General features: G+C 41.5%; 1 protein-coding gene across 1 annotated transcript in view; it reads left to right on the top strand.

Moving 5' to 3' along the window:
- The first annotated feature begins 535 nt into the window (after positions 1-535).
- Pigk (phosphatidylinositol glycan anchor biosynthesis class K) overlaps positions 536-23,532 on the top strand; it is a 78,622-nt gene continuing 55,625 nt past the window's right edge. Inside the window, exons 1-3 of the mRNA XM_055614359.1 lie at positions 536-653; positions 4,870-4,923; positions 7,575-7,666. Coding sequence (XP_055470334.1) covers positions 561-653; positions 4,870-4,923; positions 7,575-7,666 — 239 coding nt within the window. The 5' untranslated portion in view covers positions 536-560. The remainder of the gene's footprint in view (positions 654-4,869; positions 4,924-7,574; positions 7,667-23,532) is intronic.

Genomic DNA, 23,532 nt, shown 5'->3' with positions numbered 1-23,532 from the left:
TGTGTGTGTGTGTGTGTGTGTGTGTGTGTGTGTGTGTGTGTGTGTGTGTGTGAGAGAGAATGGGCCCATTTATGGAAGCCAGAGGCAGAGGTTGGGTGCCATCGACCTTGCTCTGCCTTGATTTCTTGAAGCAGCATCTCTCCTGAACCAGTTGTTTCTGTTTGTTTGTTTGTTTGTTTTTTCTCTGCTACAGTGGCAGTCAACAAACCCAGTGACCACATTTCCCCTTTATTATCCTTTGATAAAAAGCTTCTTCCATATATTCAAAGAATTGACAACACCATACAAAATAGAAACAGCAAATTTTGTGGATCTACAGGCCCCCTCTTACCGTTTAAAAACGTTCTCCTTAAACTTTTGTATCTATTTTACAAGAGAAACTTAGAGTATTCTAAGAACTATTCTCCAGTCAGACTGCTCCAGCCACTGTGGAAGGTGAGTGCTGTCGCAAAAAACCCAACCCTTTGCGACCACCACCACGAAACCCATTCACAGCAGCGCGCTGCTTTACGGCACTCGCCCCGCCCCCTGAAAGTACGGGGCGTGAGAAGCCGGCAAACATGGCGGCGCCCTGTTCCCTTGCTTTGCCTGTGGCTACCCTGACTGCCTTGGCGCTCTTGTCTCTCGGCAGCTCCGCGGCTAGTCACATCGAGGTAGGCATCGGACTCTGTTGGGGACTGACCTCCGGGAGGACTATGTGTCCTGGCTGTGAGAGCCTCAGATGGGGGATGAGCAACCGCTGAGGGAAGTCGCCTGCAGCGTCTGCCCTACCTGGGCTGGACTGTGGGTAGTTCTGAGGACTGATAGACGGGACAGCGACCTGATCCAGCCCTTGGAAAAATCCGGTTGAGTGCGAAGCCCTCAGTGAAGGAGGAGGATCCGATCCTCTCCTCCTGCTGTACGCAGCCCTTGGTAGTTAGCTCTCCGCCTGCTGACAGACAGGGCATGCTTAGGGACTGTCATGGCTTTGGTGTTTCGTTTCTCGACCCCGCCTTCGCCCTTCCTGAGGCCACAGGACACCTGGCTTCTTTCTGGTGCTTTTACCAGTGATCCTCCAACAAAGTGATTTGGGTTTTTGGCATTATTTTTAAACCTTCTTGTCCTGCCTGCTCAGGAACCCGGGGATGGTCAGCAGACATTTGAAAAACACTGTGCTAAGTTTTATCTCTCACCTAGATTTCAGTAGTCTCCTAACCACGCCTGGAGTTGTTCTGGTCCTTAGTCTGTTCTCTAAACTGTGGTAGAAACAAATTTTAAAATGGCAACCTGATCGTGTCACTCAAATGTATGTTAACATTGCTCTAAAGATAAAAATGAGTGTAATGACCGAGAGTGTCCCCTTGAAATCCCTTGCTCTCCCTTTTAAATGTCTAGGTATGTTGAACTTAAAGTTCCTCAAACCATTGGGACCTCTTCTGCCATTGGCCCAAATTTTCTTTGTCTGGAATTGTCTTTTACCTTTTTTTTTTTTTTTCCCTCTCATCTTTTAGATAGTCTTCCAAAAATGTCGCTTCTGAAGGGAATCCTTCCCTGACAAAATCATGTCATATTGTGTGGAGGGGCTTTTTTTTTTTTTTTTCTTCCACTGTGTCCCTCTTCAGGTGGACAGTAATCTCTATGAAGGCAAGCACTGTGATGCGCTGCCCTACCCACCAGGGTAGGTGTCTGATGGAGACAATTAATTAATGTTCCCCTGTGTTAAACTCTGATATTCTTGAGTGAAAGCTGCATGCTGTTTGGTGATTTTCCTATCACTGTATATTACATGGTCCTCAGCATATAGAAAGTACCTTGTTAACTAAATGTTGAGTGAATAAACTTACAGTGCCTACCCGAGTTCTCAGCAATGTTTAAAGGGAGTAACAATTTTGAGCCTGTAAAGTACACTAGACAGTATTTAGGTCAAATCTCATTTTCTTCTGGAGAAATTGAAGTTCAAGTGGGAACTGACTTACCCCAGTGTTGGATGCAGCTAGATTTTAGCTCAGGCCTTCAAATCCCTAAACTACTGGGTTATTCACAATAGCACACTGCTTGTTGCTTTCCTCAGCATCTAGGCAGCTGTTAGGAATGTTCTTGGGAGTGGTGGTGGTTGTGGCTGTAGTGGTAGATCTATTCTTATATTCTTATATTTGGGTGGAACTTTTTGTCTCTGAATATCTGATAGCCAGAAATCGCCATTTGTTAGGCAGTCACTTGGTCGTAGTCTCAGTTTCTACATCCAGCGAGTCTGATGCCAGCTTTATAGAATGGGAAATGAAGGCCTGGGGAAGGCAAGCAACTTCACTAACGTTTCTCAGCCAGTAAGCCATAGGTCCAGCTTTGAATTCAGGCACACTGACTGTTGTAGTCATACATGCTGTTTGGAAGCAGATCTGGGATTGGCGTTGTATACGGCCATCATTATTTTAATGTGTGTGCTAGATGATGATGATGATGATTATTATTATTATTATTTATTTTTTTATCATTTTGACACAAGCTGGAGTCATCTGGAAAGAGAGAACCTCAGATGAGAAACTCTTCTATAAGATTGCCCTGTAGGCAGGTCTTTCGGGGCATTTTCTAGATTAATGATTGACATTGGAGGCCCAGCTCTTTGTGGGCAGGACCTAGCCTCCATCCCTGGGCAGGTGGCAAACATTTCAGCATTGCCACGTGGACTCTGCTTCAGCTTCTGCCTTCGGTTTTCTGCCTTGAGTTCCTGTCCTGACTTTCCTTCATGATGGACTGTGATGTATAAGTCAAATAAACCCTCTCCTCCCCCGGTTGCTTTTGGTCAGTGTTTAATCACAGCAGCAGAGAAGCATCAGGACAGTGTGTCATTAAAATTGTTTTCATTAGTATGGGAAGATGAAGTTTTTAATGTGTAGAAATAGTAAATTAATTCACACTGATTATAACAGTATGAAATGGTGCGTGGCACTAAGCTACAGGATATACTCAAATAGATGTGTGAGTTCAAATAGAATAGTCAGCAATAATAAGTATGAATATTCGATGGCATTTTAATAGGAAGGATACGAATTCATATATATAATTCTAGAATCTAGACATAAGTCATTTGCAGCATAAAGACTGAGGGGAAAATTGGGAACACATGAGGAAAAATTGTTTTTGTTTGAGATAAAGTGTTTAAAAACAAACAGCCTTGCAGTAACCATCTCCTACAAGAATAGCTACAGATATCGAAAACTTGAAACAAAAACTCAGCAGTTTTTATGGATGCCTCAGCACCCCCCCCATCCCCTGGAGACTGGTGTTTAGTGTATGACCAGTATTAGGAGTGACCATAATTGCAGAGAGCTTAGAGAATTAAGAGCAGGGTTCATCAAGTGGCTTGAGATGGAAGAGAATGGCAGAAGCACAAGGGCTGGGTCCTGCTTTAGTGGGGGAAGTGGATGAGGTGATACCTCATACTTGGGATACTGTTACAGTCAACCTGGAATTAAATGTTGGGAAGTTCTTGGCATAGCCATTTTCACTTTTTATTCTCATTGCGTAGAGACCCTATTTTAATATAGGGATTATCAGTATAACCTATAAAGGATTTTGAAGTTTAATGAATTATGTTGCAGGGTTTGTATATGATCCTTTTTTTTTTTTTAATGAACTCATCATGAGGCTTCAGTTTCTTGGGATATACTCTAGCAAATATGTGTCTGATTTGGACTGTATTAGTACATCTACCTGATGAAAGGTCCTGTCCTAGTAGAGCTCAGATCCTGTGGGAAGAGGGATTGTAATGTACACAGTGAGTCAGTGGTACCCAAGAAGATGGGGAGCACAATGCTGAAAATAAGTCAAGCTAAAGAAAATGATGGTATGTGGCTGTAGCTTTAAATGATAACCTAAACAAGTAAATTCCCTATAGATAGACAAAAACGTGACTTCAGTAAGTCATTGCATTTGATTAATGCTTCTTAGTTTTGAAGCAGAGACATACCTGCAGCAGATATCTGCATTTTGTAAGTTATACTGCAACGTGCGGCTGGTAGTACTTTTGCTCGAAGTGTGTGGAAGGGTTTACTTATCTGTGCTAGAGATTGAATCCCAGTCCATTGCATACTAGGCAAATGCTCTACCGTTAGCTTATACCTTAGGCCCAGGAGCTAAGCATCTGAGTTCAAGTTACTATCTATGTTTAATTAGTGTCTCAAGCAAGACTGCAGCTTTGATCTCCAGATTTCTAGGTTAAGGCTTTTTTCTCAGCATTTTAAACGAGGGTTTTTTTGTTTGTTTGTTTGTTTTTTGCACTGAAACTGTATCTTCTAGAAGTTACATTAATTCACATTAGTTAGTTAGTTAATTAGTATTTGTGTATGTGTGTGGGTGCTTATGTGCCATGAGATGCTTGTGGAGGTCAGAGGACAACATATGGGAGTCAGTTCTCTTTACCATGTGGGTTCCAACGCAGGTCCTCAGACTTGGCAGCGAGTGCCTTTACCTGATGAGCCAAAAGTAGTTCTAAGTTTATGTTTGATTATTTTGTTCATAATACAATAGCTTCATAAACTGAATGTGATTGCTGTTATAGAAAAGTCCATGAGGGGCTAGAGAGATGACTCAATGGTTAAGAGCACTGGAAACTTTTCCAGGGGACACAGGTTTGGTTCCCAGCACTTACTGAGGGTTTCACAGCCCAGCCCCAGGGCATTCAGTGCCTTCCCCTCTCCTGTGGACACTGGCATGCACTTAGTGCACGTACGTGCATACAGCTCAAGTACAAAAAAAAAAAAAGCCTAAAAATTCAAATAAGAAGGTCCATGAGTCCTAAGTATCATTACTCTTTATTCTTGGAAATTGTATAAATATATATATTTTTAATGTGTGTATGTGTGAATCATTCCACCTTTATCTGACCTACAGGACCAAGCAGAACAATTCTTTAGAAGTAGACATACAAACAACTGGGCTGTCTTGGTAAGTATGCTCTTTAACAATGTACCTTGCTGTTCATATTAGATACATATCTCAAAACTTTTGTATTGTGAATTAAATTTTTGAAAATAAAGTTTCTTTTAAAATAAAAATTTTGATAGAAAAAGAAAATTCTCTTCCCCCTCTCTTTATCTCCTTCTCGCTTTCTCTTATTCCTTTTCTTCTCCCACCCTACCTTGTCTCTTTGAGATGGAGTCCTATGTAGCCCAGGCTGGCTTCAAACTCACTTTGTACCTGAGGCTGGCCTTGAATTACTGGTGTCCTTGACTCTACCTCCTGAGTATTGGGTTTACAAATGTGGATCACTATATCATAATCAGCAATTCTTTGTTTTCATTTTTATTTGTTTGTAAACAAATACAAGAATACATTTGAGGTGCTGTTGTTAGGAGAAACACTTAAAAAATGTAGAATTATTTTAATGCTTGAAATGGTAATTACATTTCTCTGCAGTACTAGTTTATAGATAACTCTACTTACGCTGTTTTAAAGTAGAATTTTTGTGTTTGCAATAAATGGTAATTGTAGAACATTCAAATCATACAGAAAGGTCTAAAAGCTGAAAAGAGGACAACTAATTACAGATCTGAACTTTACCTCAACTAAAAGGGGGGGAATGTTCCTATACCCCATGTTCTGAAGTCAGTATTTGGTGAAAGCTCCTCTCTTCATGGAGAAAAAATATACAGCATAGAGAGATATTTTCTATATTTGTGTATTACATGTTCCTCTTACTGGGGCCATCCTTAGTCAATACTTTTGCATTGCTTTACCATATCTTAGAGTTTTCATATTGGTAGATATAAAGGTGTCTTATCTTCTCCAAATGCTGTAGTGTTTTCTGTTATGACATACTGTATTTTTTAGTTTGTAGATATTGAGATTCTAAGTTTTTATTATTTTGTTTAGAGTTATGTTGAATATTCTTTTTGAGACTGAGGATCTCACTCAATAGCCCAGGCTGGCCCCAAATGCATAGCAGTCTTGCCCCAGCTTCCCCAAAGCCTGGATTATAGACATGTGCCTTTGCACCTCCCTGACTGTTCTTAAACATTCATATTTGTGAAACTTACTGGTTTTTCCTCAGGAGTGTAAGTTCCTTGACATCAAGAGTGTGGAGCTGTGGCACATGGCTGCCCTCTGAAAGTCAGGGCTTCTCTTTACGAACTCAACTTGCATCTCACTAGCTTTTTCCTGTTTCATTGGCGCACAAGAAATTAATGTTTGAATTTGCATTGTTTCATTTCTGAGCATGCTTTGCTTACTGTCCTAGTTTTTCTCTACCTTCCACCTCCATGTATGGTGTGAATTAATATCTTTAATATAGCTGGATCATGAATTCATTTCATTCCTCAGATAGAATACACGTAACTACTTTTTCTGTACATTGATCCTTTTTACTATCAGAATTTCACTTAATGGCATATGATTAGGAGAAAGGCTAAGTCTGCTTCAACAAAAGACAAAGGTTGTAGACTCTGTTTTCTGTTACTATGAAAAACATCTGAGATTAGGTGCTTATGAAGAACACAGGCTTGGCTAGTGTCCATCTTTGGATACTGGAAAGTCTGTGAACTGGCACCAGCCTCTCTGGGTTGTGGGTGCACCGTGAGGCAAAGAAAGTTTCAGGTTGGATCTTGTTTTTATGAAACCACCAATGCTATTTTGAGGACCTGGCCTGATGACTTCAGCTAATCTTCATTGCAGCCCAAGACACTATCTCCCAATCTCATCAATATATGAAATTGGGAGTTAAAATTTGAATACATGAAGTTTGGGGATCATTTTTAAGTAATAGCAAGGAACATCTGGGAGAAAGGAAAGGGGAGGGTAAGGACAGGAAGGGCCAAGAAAGGAACAGAGATGGTGTATCAGTATCATCTCATGCTGAAAAAGGAAGGACATTTGGCACCAGGACTTGGAAGAATATAGTGGGACCATAATGGAGTTGGAGAAATACATCCAAAGTCTAACAGAAACAGGAGACTAAGGACTTTGCCCAAGGCTTCACAAGGAGTGTGCTCAGGGCTGTTCTCTAAAAGGGTGGTGTTGTCTGCAGGTCACTAAAAATAGCTGAAGTGTAGTTGCAGTGAAGATTTGTGTAAATGCAGTTATGTTTTGATCAGGTAGACTAGGATAGCATAGGTTAACCCTGGGCATCCTTCCCACCACAGGAGACTAGGGAGAGATTGAACAAAAGATGTTGAAGACAGAAGAGAGGTTTGTGACCACAAAAGTGGCAATTATAGAGACCCAGGCTGTGACACACCTGCTAGAAAGGAAGAAATTATTAGACAAGGAGAGTGAGGGCTCTTCTAAGATTAGTCACTGAGAAAAACTTGTAGGTGAGTACGATATAGGTGCTGTGTGTCCCAATTGGCACACGGCTCCCTTTGGAATATAAAGCTGTTAGCTTAGGCCATACAAATGTTAAAGTCTCAGTGGCTTGGGTTCACAGTAAGGTGGGAACAAGATTCTAATGCAGTGTGAGATTGGTGTTATTGGAGGTTTTTTGTGTTCTTTGATGTTAAGCCTGAAATGCTTTCTTTAGGCATTTCTTTATAGACTTTAAGTGAAATAAATCTGTAACCCATGGTTTGACTCATAAAATCATGTTTATTTTTTAACTCTAGGTGTGCACATCCCGATTCTGGTTTAATTACCGACATGTTGCAAATACTCTTTCTGTTTACAGAAGTGTCAAGAGGCTAGGCATTCCTGACAGGTAAGCCATCTCATCCAAGTTTAATTTGAACTCTTAGGTGAGTTGCTTTTGAAAGAGGTAAAGAACCCTGATTTCCCACTTTTGTTGTTGCTGGACATAGTGTAGCTGTTGACTTAGGACCACAGTGGCACATACACATGTGAGGAGAATGAAACGTTAAAGTAATAGGATTAGGTGAAGTGTGGGTGTTTAGTGTTGTTTATTACTTGCTTTACTTGGCGTTTTTACAGGTTACTATTTTAAGCAGAAAAAGGACTGATTGAAAGCATGTTGATTTATTCACCAGACTCTTGGGAGAGCTGTAGCCTTAGCTAATCAGGAACCAGAGAAAGAGTCTAAAAGGAAACTAAAAACAACGATACAGAGCAGTGTGCACATGCACAGGCCTCTGCACATGCTGAAGCTGCTGCAACACAGGTCAGGGATGTCTGTGGGAGCCTCATGCTTTTCCTGCCTCCTGCTGCCCAGACCCAGCCTTGGCACCCCAGCATCTTACTAGTTAGGAATGCCAGGCTGGCGGGAGAGCTCAGGTTCACTGTCTGTGTCCATGCTGCAGGGTAGAAGGATGAGTGTGTGGCGCTGTGTTTTCTATGTCGAAAGATGGCCTCTGCCTCTGCCTCTGCTGAGTATCCCTGAAGTGGGCCATTTCCTACCTGGAGGGAGTCAGGTACCTTTACCTAGACCATGAACTTTGGTTTATTATGGTGAGTTTGGTTTTGTTGCAGAGGAGTGACTGCAGAAGACATAGTTGTCTCAGTTTAGCATTGATATACTCAAGTGCCCGTGAGGAAGGGGAGTGTGCAGTGTGCTTTGCAGTGAGACAGGGGTTGTGATATCACCCGACTAAGCATTTGAGACATAGTGCTAATATAACCACTGCAACTCAAACCACTGCAGGGTTTGAGCAGAAAAAAGAGATCGTAAAGTGCTGCAAAGGCAGAAAGGACACTGCATGGCTCGGGAGACAAGGCAAGTATCTTCCATGTGAACAGGTCATGTTAGGCCAAGAAAACCACAGAAGCACAGCTCAGCTCTTGTGTATATTCCATCCCATCTAGAAAGCAAAGCAAACAGATGATTCTTTTGTTTTTAAAGTAAATTAAGTCTGAGAGCGAGGTTGACTTGTGTCAGGTATGCAGGTTTAGTTCTTTTGTGCTGTTGTGTCTTTCTCAGATAGTTCTTTGATTTGTAACCATGTCCTCTGTCCAGAGGCTTGAGCTGTATGGTTTCATAGGAATTTTTACTTCAGAAAAGAAGTCAGTGTGCTGTATGGTCAGTCATTGGGACACATTGCCATGGCCTGAGTAAGATTTGCAGAGTCCTTGAAGAACATAGCAATTGCACGTAGTAACTGTATGCTGTTTGGTAAGCTTGGCCTTGTGTTTCTGAAGGGTTTCTTTTGAGGTTATTTCTGTTTCAGATGCTTGTTTGTAGGCTCTGTTTTATGTAGCCTTTGTTCTAGACATGAATTGGGGATGCAGACAATGGTTATTTCATACTGCTTTTTTTTTTTTTTTTTTTTAACAGAGAAATTAACAAAAAGATGGTTTTGTCTTTAGCTTAGTATGGTAAAGTTCCTTTATGGTTATAGCATTTATAGTTACAGAATTCTTTTATTATGCATTGTCTCACTCTATCTTTTACTACTCTTCAGAAATTGGTGTATTATGCATGTGATATCTTAAAAGGTACGTGTGTAGATCTACGGCAGTGACTAGTAGTCTGGAAATGTATGAGGTAACCCTAAGCAACACCTCGATTCTCATTTGCTTTTTCCTGAAGATGCTGCTGCTGCCTGGTTTGCTTCTCCCTCATGCCCCTGCCTTCCTGCTGCAGTGTCTCGGCAGGCTCTGTAGATGTACCATTTGCTGTTCCCTAACCCCCAAACACAAGCCTCCCGAACCTGACATGTTTGCTGTGTCCAGAGGAAACTTCTGAGCTTGCCCTTTTGTGAGACTGGGGTGAAACAGGTGTGCTCGCATGAGTGTCTGTGAAGCATCATTGATTTCCTGTGCAGAGCTGGGGCCCATCTGCAGGTACTTCAGTCTGCTCTGAAATCTGGACCATCTCTTCCCTTTCCAGCGCATCCTACACACAGCTGTTAGAACTAGCTTCCTCAGACACTGCTTTCATCATTTCACTCCCACGGGCACTGTGGTGAATCTCTGTCTGCCTAGCAGACCAGAACAGTTCTAGCTTTTACTGTTGCTTTGTTTGTTCTGACTCACTGTGTTCACTTTGTTAACTTGTTTTGGTTTCTGTGGCCTAATATTTGGTCATTCATTTCTAATTTTGACCATTTATACTTAAGTGTCCTGTGTTCACTTCCCTATTCACCTATCTCATTGTTTTCACTGCGAAGAATACTCTCTATATAACGTCACTCTGATTTTTGTTAATCAACTGAGATGTTAAAGCCATTCTAATTATTATAAAAAAATAAAGTCAGTATGTTTATAGTGTTAAATTTTTGTTCCATGACTAGTTTATGCTTTTATTTTATTATGCACAAACCATCACTTTAACAAAAGTAATGGAATTATGTAAATATGTTTTGTAAATAGTTTCCAATGTGCGGCCATAGTTACAAAGAAGCTAATTTTAGCTCATGCCTTTGAATGTTCTTTCTCTTGTCTCAGTCACTTTCTAACAGTCTTTTTCTCATGTAGTCCTTAAACTTGTAAATAATGATGTTTGAATGTAGATACTGAACAATCTGTCCTTTTCATTCTAGCTTTGGCTGCTGATCTGTCTCACACCACCTTCATGCTGTTGTGTTTAGAAAACAAGAAGCATCAGTTTGCAAGCCTCAGAGGACCTCAAGGGCTTCTGCAGAGCATGAGGGAACATTCTGTCTTAATTTGGAGCTGGATTGAGAGGTCTTGGCATGCTTATTCCCTCACCAATACCACAGTGTGTCTGTTACTGTCACTGTCCTGTCTGCTAACCTGATTTCTCTGCTCTTGTTCTTTAGAATCATCTGTTCATGGATCTTGCCCTTTCACATGAGCTTTCCTGTGTGTGTGGTACTGGAGGTGTGCCCATGGCTAGCTAGGCAAATGATTTGTTACTGAGGTTTATACCCAGCTCCACCATATCAACGTATTCTCTGAGGGAAGCACCACTATTCAGATATTCATGTTTTGGATGTTATCCTGAATAGAATAGTGGGCAGCTTGCTCTCTCTCCCCCCTCATCTCTTCTCTCTCCACACACACACAATGTATTTCAGTCCTGTTCAACCCTCTATCCTCTTTTATTTCTCTTCCTCTCCTACTGAACCATTTCTTCCTAAGTAGTCCCCATCTGCTTTCTTTTTGTGAGGAGGGTTTTTGTTTTTGTTTTTTTTATTGTTGTTTGTGTTTTTTTTTTTTCTTTTACCAGAGGACAGATTAGCAACCTACCAGTGGCTGTACCATTTAGTTAAACGTCTCTTCCTCCTTCAGCAAACATTAAATGCCTGTTAATCCTGAGGAAGGAGGAGTGGGCTTCATGAGTCTTTACCCCAGCCATGGCAGAATGCTGATACACTCAATCATGTGCAGCTAATTACAGCTTCTGTGACTTCATGAGTGCAACAGTTATGTCATGTCCGAAAACAGCATTCCACAGTGTTCCTGGCATTTACATTCTCTCTCTCTCTCTTTTTTTTTTTTTTTTTTTTTTTTGAGATTGGGTTTCTCTGTGTAGCCGTGGCTGTCCTGGACTCACTTTGTAGACCAGGCTGACCTCAAACTCTCAAGTGCTGGAATTAAAGGCATGCGCCACCACACCTGGTGAGGTTCTTAGATTCTTTTTGTCCCAGTCTGTGATGTCATCCCTGAATCTTGGAAGGGTGTTCTGGTTATTTTTCTTTTGTGAGTTTGACACCAGCTATAGTCATCTGAGAAAATGTAGTCATCAACTGAGAAAATGTCTTTTTAAAAAAAAATTATTTATTTTTTATTAATTACAGTTTATTTACTTTGTATTCCAGCTGTAGCCCCCTCCCACATCCCCTCCCAATCCCACTCTCCCTTTTTTCCTCCCATGCTTCTCCCACAGTCCACTGATAGGGGAGGTCCTCCTCCCCTTCCATCTGACCCTAGCCTATCAGGTCTCATCAGGAGTGGCTGTATTGTCTTCTTCTGTGGCCTGGTAAGGCTGCTCCCTCCTCAGGGGGAGGTGATCAAAGAGCCAGCCACTGAATTCATATCAGAGACAGTCCCTGTTCCCCTTACTAGGTTACCCACTTGGAAACTGAGCTGCCGTGGGCTACATCTGTGCAGGGGTTCTAGGTTATCTCTATGTATGGTCCTTGGTTGGAATATCAGTCTTACAAAAGACCCCTGGGCCCAGAGTTTTTGGTTCTGTTGGTCTCCTTGAGGAGCTCCTGTCCCCTCTAGGTCTTTCTATCTCCCACTTCATTCATAAGATTCCCTGCACTCTGCCCAAAGTTTGGCTATGAGTCTCAGCATCTGCCTTAATACCCTGGAGGGTAGAGTCTTTCAGAGTCCCTCTGTGTTCGGCTCCTGTCCTGTTCCCTGTTTTCTCCCTCTTCTGATGTCCATCCTGTTTGCCTTTCTGAATGAGGATTGAGCATCTTACCCAGGGTCCTCCTTCTTGATTAGCTTCTTTAAGTATAAAGATTTTAGTATGATTATCCTATATTATATGTCTAATATCCACTTATAAGTGAGTATATACCATGTGTTTCTTTTTGCTTCTTGGGTGCCTCACTCAGGATGATCTTTTCTAATTCCCTTCATTTGCTTGCAAATTTCATGATTTCTTTGTTTTTAATAGCTGAGTAGTATTCCATTGTGTAAATGTACAACTTTTCTGTATCCATTCCTCAACTGAGGGACATCTCAAGAAGTTAAACAGCAACAACTTAAGTAATCCAGTTAAAAAATGGGTTACAGAGCTAAACAGAGAATTCTTAATAGACAAATATCAAATGGCAGAGAAACACTTAAAGAAATGCTCAGCATCCTTAGCCATCAGGGAAATGCAAATCAAAATGACCCTGCGATTTCACCTTACACCCATCAGAATGGCTAAGATCAAAAACTCAAGGGACAACACATGCTAGAGAGGATGTGGAGAAAAGGAAACCCTCCTCCACTACTGGTGAGAGTGTAAACTTGTACAACCACTTTGGAAATCTCTGGTGCTTTCTCAGACAATTTGGACTAGTGCTACCTCAAGATCCAGCTATACCACTTCTAAGCATCTATCCAAAAGATGCTCAACAAGGATATTTGCTCAACCTTGTTCGTAGCAGCTTTATTCGAAATAACCAGAAGCTGGAGAAAATGTCTTAATCAGATAGTCTGTAGGCATGTGTGTAGAATATTATCCTTATTAATAATTAATGTGGGATGGCCCAGGTCACTGTGTATGGTACCCCCAGAGGAGGTTCTGTGTTGTACAAAAGGGCAGGTTTAATGAGCCATGGGGAGCAAACCAGTAAGATTTCTTTTTTTTTTAATTGAAATAAATATTTATTATTATTATTATTATTTACAATTTATTCACTTTGTATTTCCTCTCTCATCTCCTCCTGGTCCCACCCCCTGTCCCTCTTGCTCCCCTATCTCTCTTTCTTAGTCCACTCATAGGGGAGGTCCTCCTCCCATCTTGTCTGACCCTAGTCTATCAGGTCCCATCAGGACTGTCTGGATCCTCTTCTTCTGTGGTTAGCTAGGTCAGTCTGGTGCTTTCTCAGAAAAGTGAGAATAGTGCTTCCTCAAGACCCAGCTTTACCACTCCTGGTCATGTATCTGAAAGATGCTCCACCATATAACAAGGACATTTGCTCAACTATGTTCATAGCAGCTTTATTCATAATAGCCAGAATCTGGAAACAACTCAGATGTCCCTCAATCAAAGAGTGGATACAGAAATTGTGGTACATTTACACATAGAATATTACTCAGCTATGAAAAATAAGGAAATCATGAAATTTGCAGGTAAATGGTGGGAACTGGAAAGGATCATCCTGAGTGAGCTATCCCAGAAACAGAAAGACACACACGGTATATACTCACTCATATAGACATATAATATAGGATAAACCTACTAAAATCTGTACATCCAAAGAAACTAATCAAGAGGGAGGACTCTGACTAAAATGCTCAATCCCCATCCCGAACGTCAAAGAGGATGGACATCAGAAGAAGAAAACAGGAAGCAAGTTAAGAACCTGCCACAGAGGGCCTCTGAAAGGCTCTGCCCTGCAGACTATCAAAGCAGATGCTGAGACTTATAGCCAACTTTTGGGCAGAGTGCATGGAATCTTATGAAAGAAATGAAAAATAGTAAGATCTGGAGAGGACAGGAACTCCACAAGGAGAGCAACAGAACTCAGCTGTTAAAAACAGTAAGAATTCTTTATATAGCCTAGTTGTGCCTCAGGGCTACACCCTTAAGCTTCTTCCTTGCCTCCTTCAGTGGCTGTCAACTAAATAAACCTTCTTCTCCTCTGTGGTTTTATCACAGCAGCAGAAGCTAAAGCAAAGGGTGATACAGATGTCCTGTGCAGCAGTGAGCACCCCGTGGTCACTGGTTGTCTGCACACCCGCCCAGTAGGGTGTCTGCAGTGTGCACCATTTGAAGAGAGACATATTCTCTTGCAGTAACTGAAGCCAAGAGCAAGTCTGCCCTTGTTCTGTCAGTTCTCTGGGTCTTCCCTCTGTCCCTGACAGGCCTTTGCTCTGTGTTTACTCAAGAGCACGTATGTGCATAGGGAAGGAAGGCAGACCCTCGTCAGCACGGGTTTGCCCTCCTGGGAACTGGTAGATTAGTTCCAAGGGCTTTCTGAGAGTTACACCCTTGCGTGTGTGGACAGACTCACCTCCACTTAATAACTTGCAGCCTTTACTCAGTTAGCTCTTTGATTTTTCAAGCTGTGCCTGCTGTGAAGATATGCTGGTTATTTGTTTTTCTCTTAAACATAATTAGTTCATATTATAAACAATACCTTTCTCCAAATATCTTCTTTTTTGTTCATATTATAAACATTACCTTTCTCCAAGTATGTTTTAAACTTTGCTGTGTTTACAGTTTGGCTTTTGTATCTTTTATAGCAACTTGCTGAACATTAATGATTTGATGATAAATTATTTTATCAGAACTATACACAACTTCTTCCTTAAAAATCTTTGTACGTATAAGTTAAAAAAATATTGAGAGTTTCCAGAATTGAAATTTTAAGGTAAAAATTGTCTCTGAAGCCCTCAGTATTAATAGTCCAGTACAGCACTTTTATTTTGGGTTCTTGAGAGGAAAGCGATTTTTTAGTCAACAAACTGCATGTGCTGGATGCAGTAGTGGGGCGGAGTCAAGTATCTTCACTGGTTCAGATGCGAAGGAACAGAGGGGAAAGGTAAGTGAACACAGTTCATGTGTGATACATGCTGAGAGAGAGGAATTGTGGAGTTCCTCTGTGCACAGCCCCATGAACTGACTTACTGTCCTAGGCAGTAACTTAGCAACCACAGAAACTACAGCTGCAGGCTTCAGAGCTTTGCTCTGTAATGTACTTCTACATGGCTTGCTGCTGCTTTCAATGAGAACAACTCAACAAATTGTTTTTATTTTCACTCTGGCACTCTCCTACAGAAACCTACTGGAGTTCGAGACCAGTGTTCTAATTTGGTTTTCCAGGCATTCAGTTAAGTCTTACAATTTTCAATTATTTTTCGCTTAAACATCTTTGGTAGACTGCTTTAGCTATCCTTCTTTTTTTAATGGTCCTATAAGGTAGCCTTATCATGTTTGTTTAATGATTTCTTTAACAATAAACTGAAGCCCAGCCTTTCCAAGTGTGTAAAGGTAAGGGTGATCTGTTGTGGCAGGGAAGCAGTTAGCAGGTGCATGGGGTGTAGGCCCTGGGCTTGGGTGACCTGTTTCAGTTGTTGCTCTGTTAACGAGGTAAGCCAGACTGCAAAGTGATGGGCAAGGGAGATGACTTGGGTGCTTTTGCCTTAGGCTGGTACCAAACCAACAAAGAAGCAGAGCAGAATATGTGAGCCAAGGATGCGAGTGAGTGGCGCACAGCTCTTCACTCCTCTATTCTCACCTCGGTGCACTCAGGTGTGGCAGTTAGCACTCTGAGAACTCAGCTTGGTCAGAGGAGTCCCGAATAGTCAGCGGAGGGCAGCGGGGGGGGGGGGGGGTTCTCCCCCTGTCATTCAAGGCAACTCCTTGCTGTGCCTTCTGTGAAGATATGCTTCCTGCGCTTCTTCCTTCTCACAGATCATCAGGCTTCAGTGAACTTGGACACAGCTGAGGGTCACGTTTAGTTGTCTTTTATCTTGGGCAAGGTATTCTCCTTCCTTCTTTGTTCCTCATGGGCATAGGTGGGGTGTGCAGTTTTGGTTGCCTAAATCCAGCTCTTTTTTCTATACAGTGTCTTGAATCAACCTGTCTTTTCTTTTCTTTTTCTTTCTTTCTTTCTTTCTTTCTTTCTTTCTTTCTTTCTTTCTTTCTTTCTTTCTTTCTTTCTTTCCTTTTTTTCTTAGAAAATGATTGTGTTACTCTAGCAGTAACTGACTTGGCACTGAGTAATTTAGTTGTATTATTACGTTTGGAATCTTAATATTGAAAAAAAAGGTCATGAAAAGGTGGAAGTTTTAAACTGAGCCATTTTCAGTGATGCTGGTTGGCTGCTTCCAAATCTGACAGGAGTGTGTCTGTGTAGGCAGCAGAGAAACGCAGAGTAACCGATTCACATCAGCCCCCAAATGGAGTGATGCTCCACAAACAGTGTTGATGTGAAAAACTGCTCTGAGCTCAAATTTCTGCAAGACCTTATCTGTGTGCTTTTCCTCTCTGTGCCAGACATGAATGACTCTGGGCCCCTTCCACACTCGGTAAGCCCTTGCGGCTGCACCCCCTTCCCCACCAGCTTCAATTTCTACAGAGTTGTATTGCATTTTGGCATTTATCCTTTTCCTGTGAGTGGCTTTCCTGATTCCTCAGTTAAGAGAAACACTGAGAGTGTGTGCTGTGTGTGAGAAAGTAACACAGGAGCCTGGCTTGTACTCACATCCTGGTTATTGCTCTGGAAAGCTGTTAACAGCAAGGTGCTTTCTTTATGGTAAAGATAGTTACTTTATAATGTGATTAGTTAGACGAGGATATAGAACTGATAAATTTTGAGAGGAGACAGTGCCTTTGGGCTTCTTGGGATCATAATTTTTGTAATTTTGCTTCTTCCTTTGTGAGAACCCTGAAAGCTTTGTCTGAAGAGTTGCTTCATAAGGTGCCAGCTCCCATGAGCAGTAATTGTTCAGTGAAACTGAGTGTTCTGCTCATCCAGTGTGAGTCTTATTCCATCTGCCTGACTATTTCTGAAGGACCAAAAAGATTCCTTCATTTCTCCTCCTCTTCCTGCTTCTCCCATTCCTTCCTGCTGTCTCTCTTTCTCTCACATACATACATACGTACATGCACATGCACACACACACACACACACGCACACGCTCAGAAGTACTCTGTCCCTGGCTCACTCACACAGGCACATAGGTCCATGCTGACACTCCCACAGCATGGTCCTGTGTGTGAGGCCTTTGCTACTTACTTCACGTTTAAGCCAGAGTGGCCGTAGGTGGGAGAGAGGAGAGGAGGTGGGGACTAAGTTACAGTCCTGTCAAAGGGTTTGAGCCTAAGGTGGAAGTGATGGGAGTGAGCTCAGGGTAGGTCAGACTGACTTGATGCGTCACCGTAGAAAGTGCTAGTTATCTGTAAGAAATTTCTGGGGATTGTTCCGAAGAATTGAAGGAAAGTTTTTTCTTCAGCATGTTATGTCTGACCTTTTGGAGCACTGAGAGGAGAATAGAATTAACATGTGTGAATATAATTTGATCTCCTCAGAGCAAAGGTATTTCACTTAATTTTTGTTAATAGTTTCTGAAAATTTGCCTGAGTATGAGTGAGAGGTTATCAAATCATTTAGATGCCTGATGTCAAATCTTTATACTCATCCATTGACTCAATTTAAAATTGTATCTATGGCCAACGTCAGGGGATTCAGATATATTATTTTGGAAAACTCTGTATTAATCAAACTTCATTCCCTTAAGCTGTCTGTCCTTTTTTAAAAAGACAGGCCCTCACCATGTGGTCAGACTGACGGTGACTTGAAATTCTCCTGCCCCATGCATTCCTAGGTCTGGGCTTCCTCTGTGCTCTGCACCCAGATGACCAAGTGAGCTTCTGAAGCGAGAAGCAGAAGACAGTGTGACCTTTGAGGGATGGCTCACAGATAGGATTTTGTGGTTTCTTTTTAGGAGAAAAAGTCTACCTCATCCTATATCCACATATGTGTGTATGCACCAGCCCTCACTCCTCTGCTCTCTTCTGATGCTGAGTAAAGATATTCTGTGCTGCTTTGCTCTGCTGACCGCAGCTTCTGTGTAGTGTATTGTATGTACACAGAAAAGCCCTTCAAGTCCGTCTGAGCACTCAGTGTTTCAAAGGACTCGGTGCTGCCTGTCACTGGGGAAATGTAGCTCTTTGCTTCCGGCCTCCGCTCTCTGCCGATGCCTCTCTTTCCTGTGGCCTGTGAGTGTTGCTAAGTGTGTGACCTAATTAGTGTGCTCTAAGCAGTGCTGTCAGGAGGCTTATGTGGTTCTTCACCCTAAGCTCCACTGTCTCTTTCATTTTTAATTTTGTTCATTACATTCACTGTTCAGGATCTTATTAAAGGGTCCAAGATAATGTTCATTTCTCAGCCCAAACCAGTCTTGTTTCACCGCCTGGAAGTAGAGTACAGTAGTTAGTTGTATAAGCTTATTTTCATTTTTATGCCACAAGTAATTTAATCTTTTTATGATCTTGTTAAAATGGGGAATCTGCAGTTGATAATGGATAGGGTAAAATTTTGTATCAGTGCTGGGACAAATACTATAGATCGGTCATGTCAAATTCTTGTCATGAACACAGCCATATCACTTAAAAACGTTTTGTTGACTTATACTTAATTGGGATTGGTCTGTGGCAGTTCCCATTTTGTATGTTCCTGCTGGCTTTTTCTACTTGACACTTTGAAGATCAGCAGGTCAGTGGCTTGGTGTACTTCAATGCTAGTATTTTCTGTATTCTGTCTTATTTAAAAATTAGCAAGTGAAGCTGGGAGGATGTTCAGTGGTTAAAGCACTTCCCAAAGGACTGGCGTTCCCGATTCCCTAGAACCCACCTAAATGTGGGGTGGGAAAGTGGCCCACCTGTAGTTTCACACGCTTGCATATTTACGTGCCTGTATACGACAAACAGGCACTCCTGTATATATGAACATTGGCATGTGCAAACATGCGCATGACACAAAAAAGACAGGAAAAGGAGGAGAAAACAATGGTGTGACATGAGCAGCAAGTGATCGGATGCTTGGACATCTTTATACCTGGGGAGACCTGAGAGGAACTGGATCTTCTTGCTGTTTGAGAATAAAAACAGTGACCCTGAATTCCTGACCTCCTGCCAACATCTCCCAAGAGCTAGAATTATAGTATGTGCCATCATGCCCTGCTTTAGTCTTAGACTTGAGAATTTTCTAAGACCTATGGGTAGTTCATTTAGAATTTCAAGAGCCTACTTTACTTTCATTATGTGTAGAGAATATTAGCAGTCACAATGAGTTCCTGTATCTAACTTAGTCATCTGAGTCAATTAAGTTATCAATAGAAGATGAAACACTCATTACATCTTTCTAAATTCAGTTAATAGAATTTCTAGAGATTTCAGAGTTGTTAAAAGCATGTGTTCATCTTAACGGAATCAGTGATTAAATTCAAACTCCATTGCTTGGCAGCCATGTGGCCTAGGGCACGGTCTGTAACACTCAGTGCTGTAGTGTCATTGCCTTCAGTGAGATGACAGTACAGATTTCAGAGAGCATTGTAGACTGTGATGAGGTAACGAGCTCATTGCATTAGTTCAGTGCTGGAGCCGCACCGAGCACTTCATAAACACCTGCTGCTGCCTTATTAAGCTGAAGTGCACTGTGACTTGATTGTATTTGAGCCTGTAACAGGGCCAGCATTACCCTCGGGATAGCATGTTCGCTTTCCCTTTGCGACTAATGAATTCCTGTCTGCAGTGTGTTTTAAGACTCTCCTTTCCTTCCTTTCCCTCTCGTTCTCTCTGTTTCTCTCCCCACCCTCTTACCTTTTCTTTCAGAGGGTCTTTTGTAGGTCAGATTGTCCACTAACTTGATATGTAGCTGAGCATAGTGTTGATCTCTTGATCCTCTGGCCTCTACCTCCCAAGTGCTGATATGTCTATATGCTGCTATGTCTGGCTTTACGTTTTTACTTCTAATACAATAAGTACAAAATAACTGGCACCGTACAGTCTAGGAAGGCAAGTGATTGACAGTACCGTCTGCTGTTAGCGTGTGTGCTATGGTTAGTGCCCTGTTAAACTGGGGCTAAGAGTTACTAGTTTGAAGATAAGTTATAGAAGAGGAAGAAAAAGCGTAAAAATAGGTCCCTCTAATTTAGTTTATTGATATGCTTCTTTATTGGTCTAGCAATCTTTACTAGAGCTGAAGCAGAGTGTCTGAGTGATTTGCCTGTGGGGAAAAGGAAACACCTCAGAGGCAGGAAAGAGGGCTCGAAGGACCCTTGAGCTCGTTTCAGCTGCAATTCCAGTGTCACATGGTGTTGGATAGAATCAATCTCCAGTAGTTACAGATTCTCTTCAAGGAATATTACCTGATTGTAACCTAGAGAATATAAACTGATTTTAATGAAAAACTTAAAAACATTTTGTATAGTCTCAATTATTTATTTCATTCAATGAAAACATTTTAATAAGGCAATACTAGTTTATTATAGATAAAATTTATGTCTTTCTCATATTCCAAGATTTTGAGAGATTCATCTATTTAAAATGTCATTTATACTTATTGGTTACTGGTTCCATTTGGGCCGAGGAATACTTTCAGTAAGGAATAGTATAATAACTATGCTATTATATACCTATAATACCTATGCCAGCAAGACACACTGGATCCCAGTGTTTGGCCAGTATAAGAGCTAGGAGAGCATTTATTTTAGGTCATCATCTCACCAAATATATTTGTAAAGTTGGATCACTCCTTTTAAAAAAGAAGTTTCAAGATTAATTTTTATATTTATCATGACCGTTACAAAGTCTATCTAGCTTCAGTCAGGCTATTCAGTTTAGCTGAGACCAAATATGGTCAGGTAGAAAGTCCCAGCAGTTTGCTTTGTGTTCTCATTTTCGTCTGAACAAACAGAAGTGTTGTGTTAGCCGCCTAAGGCAGTCAATGCACCCTCAGGCCAGCAGCTGTTATGAAGGCTTCTCTCTCCTAACTCCGGTTCTACTGACTGGGGAGCATGCTGTAAAGCAGAGCAGTTCTTGCTCTGTTCCTCTGTATGCCAGCTGCTCCGCACTTGGAGTGCGCACGTTTCTTTACACCTTGCACATTGCATGTGCTTTGTTTTGTGAAGAAGTGTTGCTGGAGCTTGGTCAGAATCAGCTGTGCGAGTGGAGGCATCGCAGGTGAGCACATGCTCCCCAGCTCTGGGTGTGTTCTCCTGGAGGGTGCTCCTGTCTGATGGCTTTTGTGTTCATTTGGATAAGCCATAAAGATCCTTGCTGCTCCCAGCAGCGGGTCGGTCCTCAATGGAGATATCTGTTGAGTCTTGGACCCACAGTGCTTGATCTTATTGATTCAGTGATCCAAGTTTAAATTCCTGTGGTGATGCTGAACTGGCCCTACAGGAAGATGATAACAGGAACCCACAGTGTACTGTGAGGGCTACATGGGCGAAACTTGCCGGAGTACACAAGCTGATTGTCCTGAACCGAGGCACAAAGGACTATTAGTTACACATGTGCAGTATAATTGTGTGGGGAGACGTTGTCTGTATCATCAAGTTATGTTCGTAGAGGAGCTGTCAGAGAAAAAACCCACTGTGGGTACAGGTCGGGGGTCATTTTGTTCAGCCAAGCAGTGTTATTCTCGCCCTCCAAGTGGGATTAATGTTTTACAGCAGTGCTAGCTTGCAAATTTGTTGGCAATTGATTTATAGTCTCCGTCTTTAGCCTGTGCCAGTAGTCTTATTTTTGCATATGTATTTAAGTATTGTTATACAAAAGATTAAACACCTAGACCAAAGAGGAACTTTTATTTCATTAGAAAACCGTTTTGAACATTTTCTAAGCTCTAGGAAAAGTGAATAAGAATCTGTCATTATCCTTCTAAACCTTCGTAATCCATTGTTTCCAATTTGTTACTCATTTATCTACATTACTTGTAAAATTATTTAGTAGTAACATTATTTTAATGATATATTGATGATATTTAATCAAGGTCACTGAACAAGGTTACACTGAAGCTCATGATCGCTAAGATAAACATGGATTAATATACTGTGATTGATATGGTAATCACTTCATGTCATAGAAATCACTTCAATTCATAGAAATTGGACAAAGCATGGCTTAGAAGGAAGACTTAAAAGGAAGACTTGCTTTTATACATTTCTCTATCAGTCCTGTCTTGTTTAGCAAAAATTGAATAATTTATTAATAGCAATGTAAACTAATTACCTTCCTGAGTTATAAAGAGACAATATTAACAGTTAAAGATCTGATACTTGAATGTGCAGGATTGGACCACTTCCAGAGTAGAAATCCAGCCAATTTTTAAGAAAAATCATAATGTTTCAGTCTTGAACTTTAATGTATTTGGAACATTGCAGCAGAACATTTTCTTTTTGCCATCTCCTGCTAAACTACGTGTTCCACCATGTTGGTTTCCCTTGTGCTGGGGAGCTCAAGTATATGCAGAAAACAGAATTCTTCTGACTCGTGGTCTCAAGTCTCAGTGGTGGGACCAGTTTCCTCTTCAGTTTTTCAAAAATGAAAATGCTCGACTCATTTAAATTATTAAATACCAACCATATTCCAGGCCTGAATGTGACAATGACTCATACTGTCATGGAATGGCAACAGGGAGGGATGCAGAATCTCATGTGTTAGTGTCCTGAAGGCCATGGAATACAATGCCTTTTCTGGGACCCGAATGATTTGAAGTCTCACTGGCCAGTGGCCTGTGAGGTGCAGGGAGAACAGAAAGGCCAGTGAAGACGAAGCATTGTGAGTGTGAATAGGTAGGTGTAGATCCAGTGGACATTATGAATAGCCTCCATTATAACCACAACTACAAGTTTTTAAGTGGGAAGGGCTTGACTAATTGATGGCAGGTCACTCTAGAGCTGGAAAGTGGAACAGACTCTCAGTCCTGGGAGGACTCCAGGAAGGAAGAGAACCAGAGACTGATCCAGCATCTGGTGGAGAGATGATGGTGACCAGCATTCTGGGGGTGTGTGGCCTGGTGTGGTGCACTTTGAATGGGCTCTGTGCCTGGCCACACTGCTTGCTCAGGCTCTTGGATTGCGTATGTCTGAACATTAAAGTCTTTGGAAGAGCATAGTTTAGTGTGGACTCTTCCAGTCTTGAGGATATTAGATATTCCAAAAAGTTAAAGTGTTTGCTAGTTATAATTCCTTCAGCTTCCCTTAGTTACATGGAAAATGCTAACTTACCCCAAGTTCTGTGGGTATGTCAGAGTGCATGCTCTCTGCTTTGAGTTTACACTAATTAATAGCTCTGTCTCTCTGTCTATCTCTGCCTCTCTGTCTCTGTCTGTCTCTCCTTCTGTGTGTGTGTGAGAGAGAGAGAGAGATAGATATAGGTAGATAGATAGATAGGTAGGTAGGTAGGTAGATAGATAGACAGATCGATTGATAGGCAGATAGATAGATAGATAGACAGACAGACAGACAGACAGACAGACAGATAGATAGATAGATAGATAGATAGATAGATAGATAGATAGATAGATA

Source organism: Psammomys obesus, unplaced genomic scaffold (genome assembly GCF_907164565.1).
Source record: "Psammomys obesus unplaced genomic scaffold, mPsaObe1.curated_primary_1811, whole genome shotgun sequence".
Lineage (NCBI taxonomy): Eukaryota > Metazoa > Chordata > Mammalia > Rodentia > Muridae > Psammomys > Psammomys obesus.
This window is presented reverse-complemented; position numbering and strand designations above follow the sequence as displayed.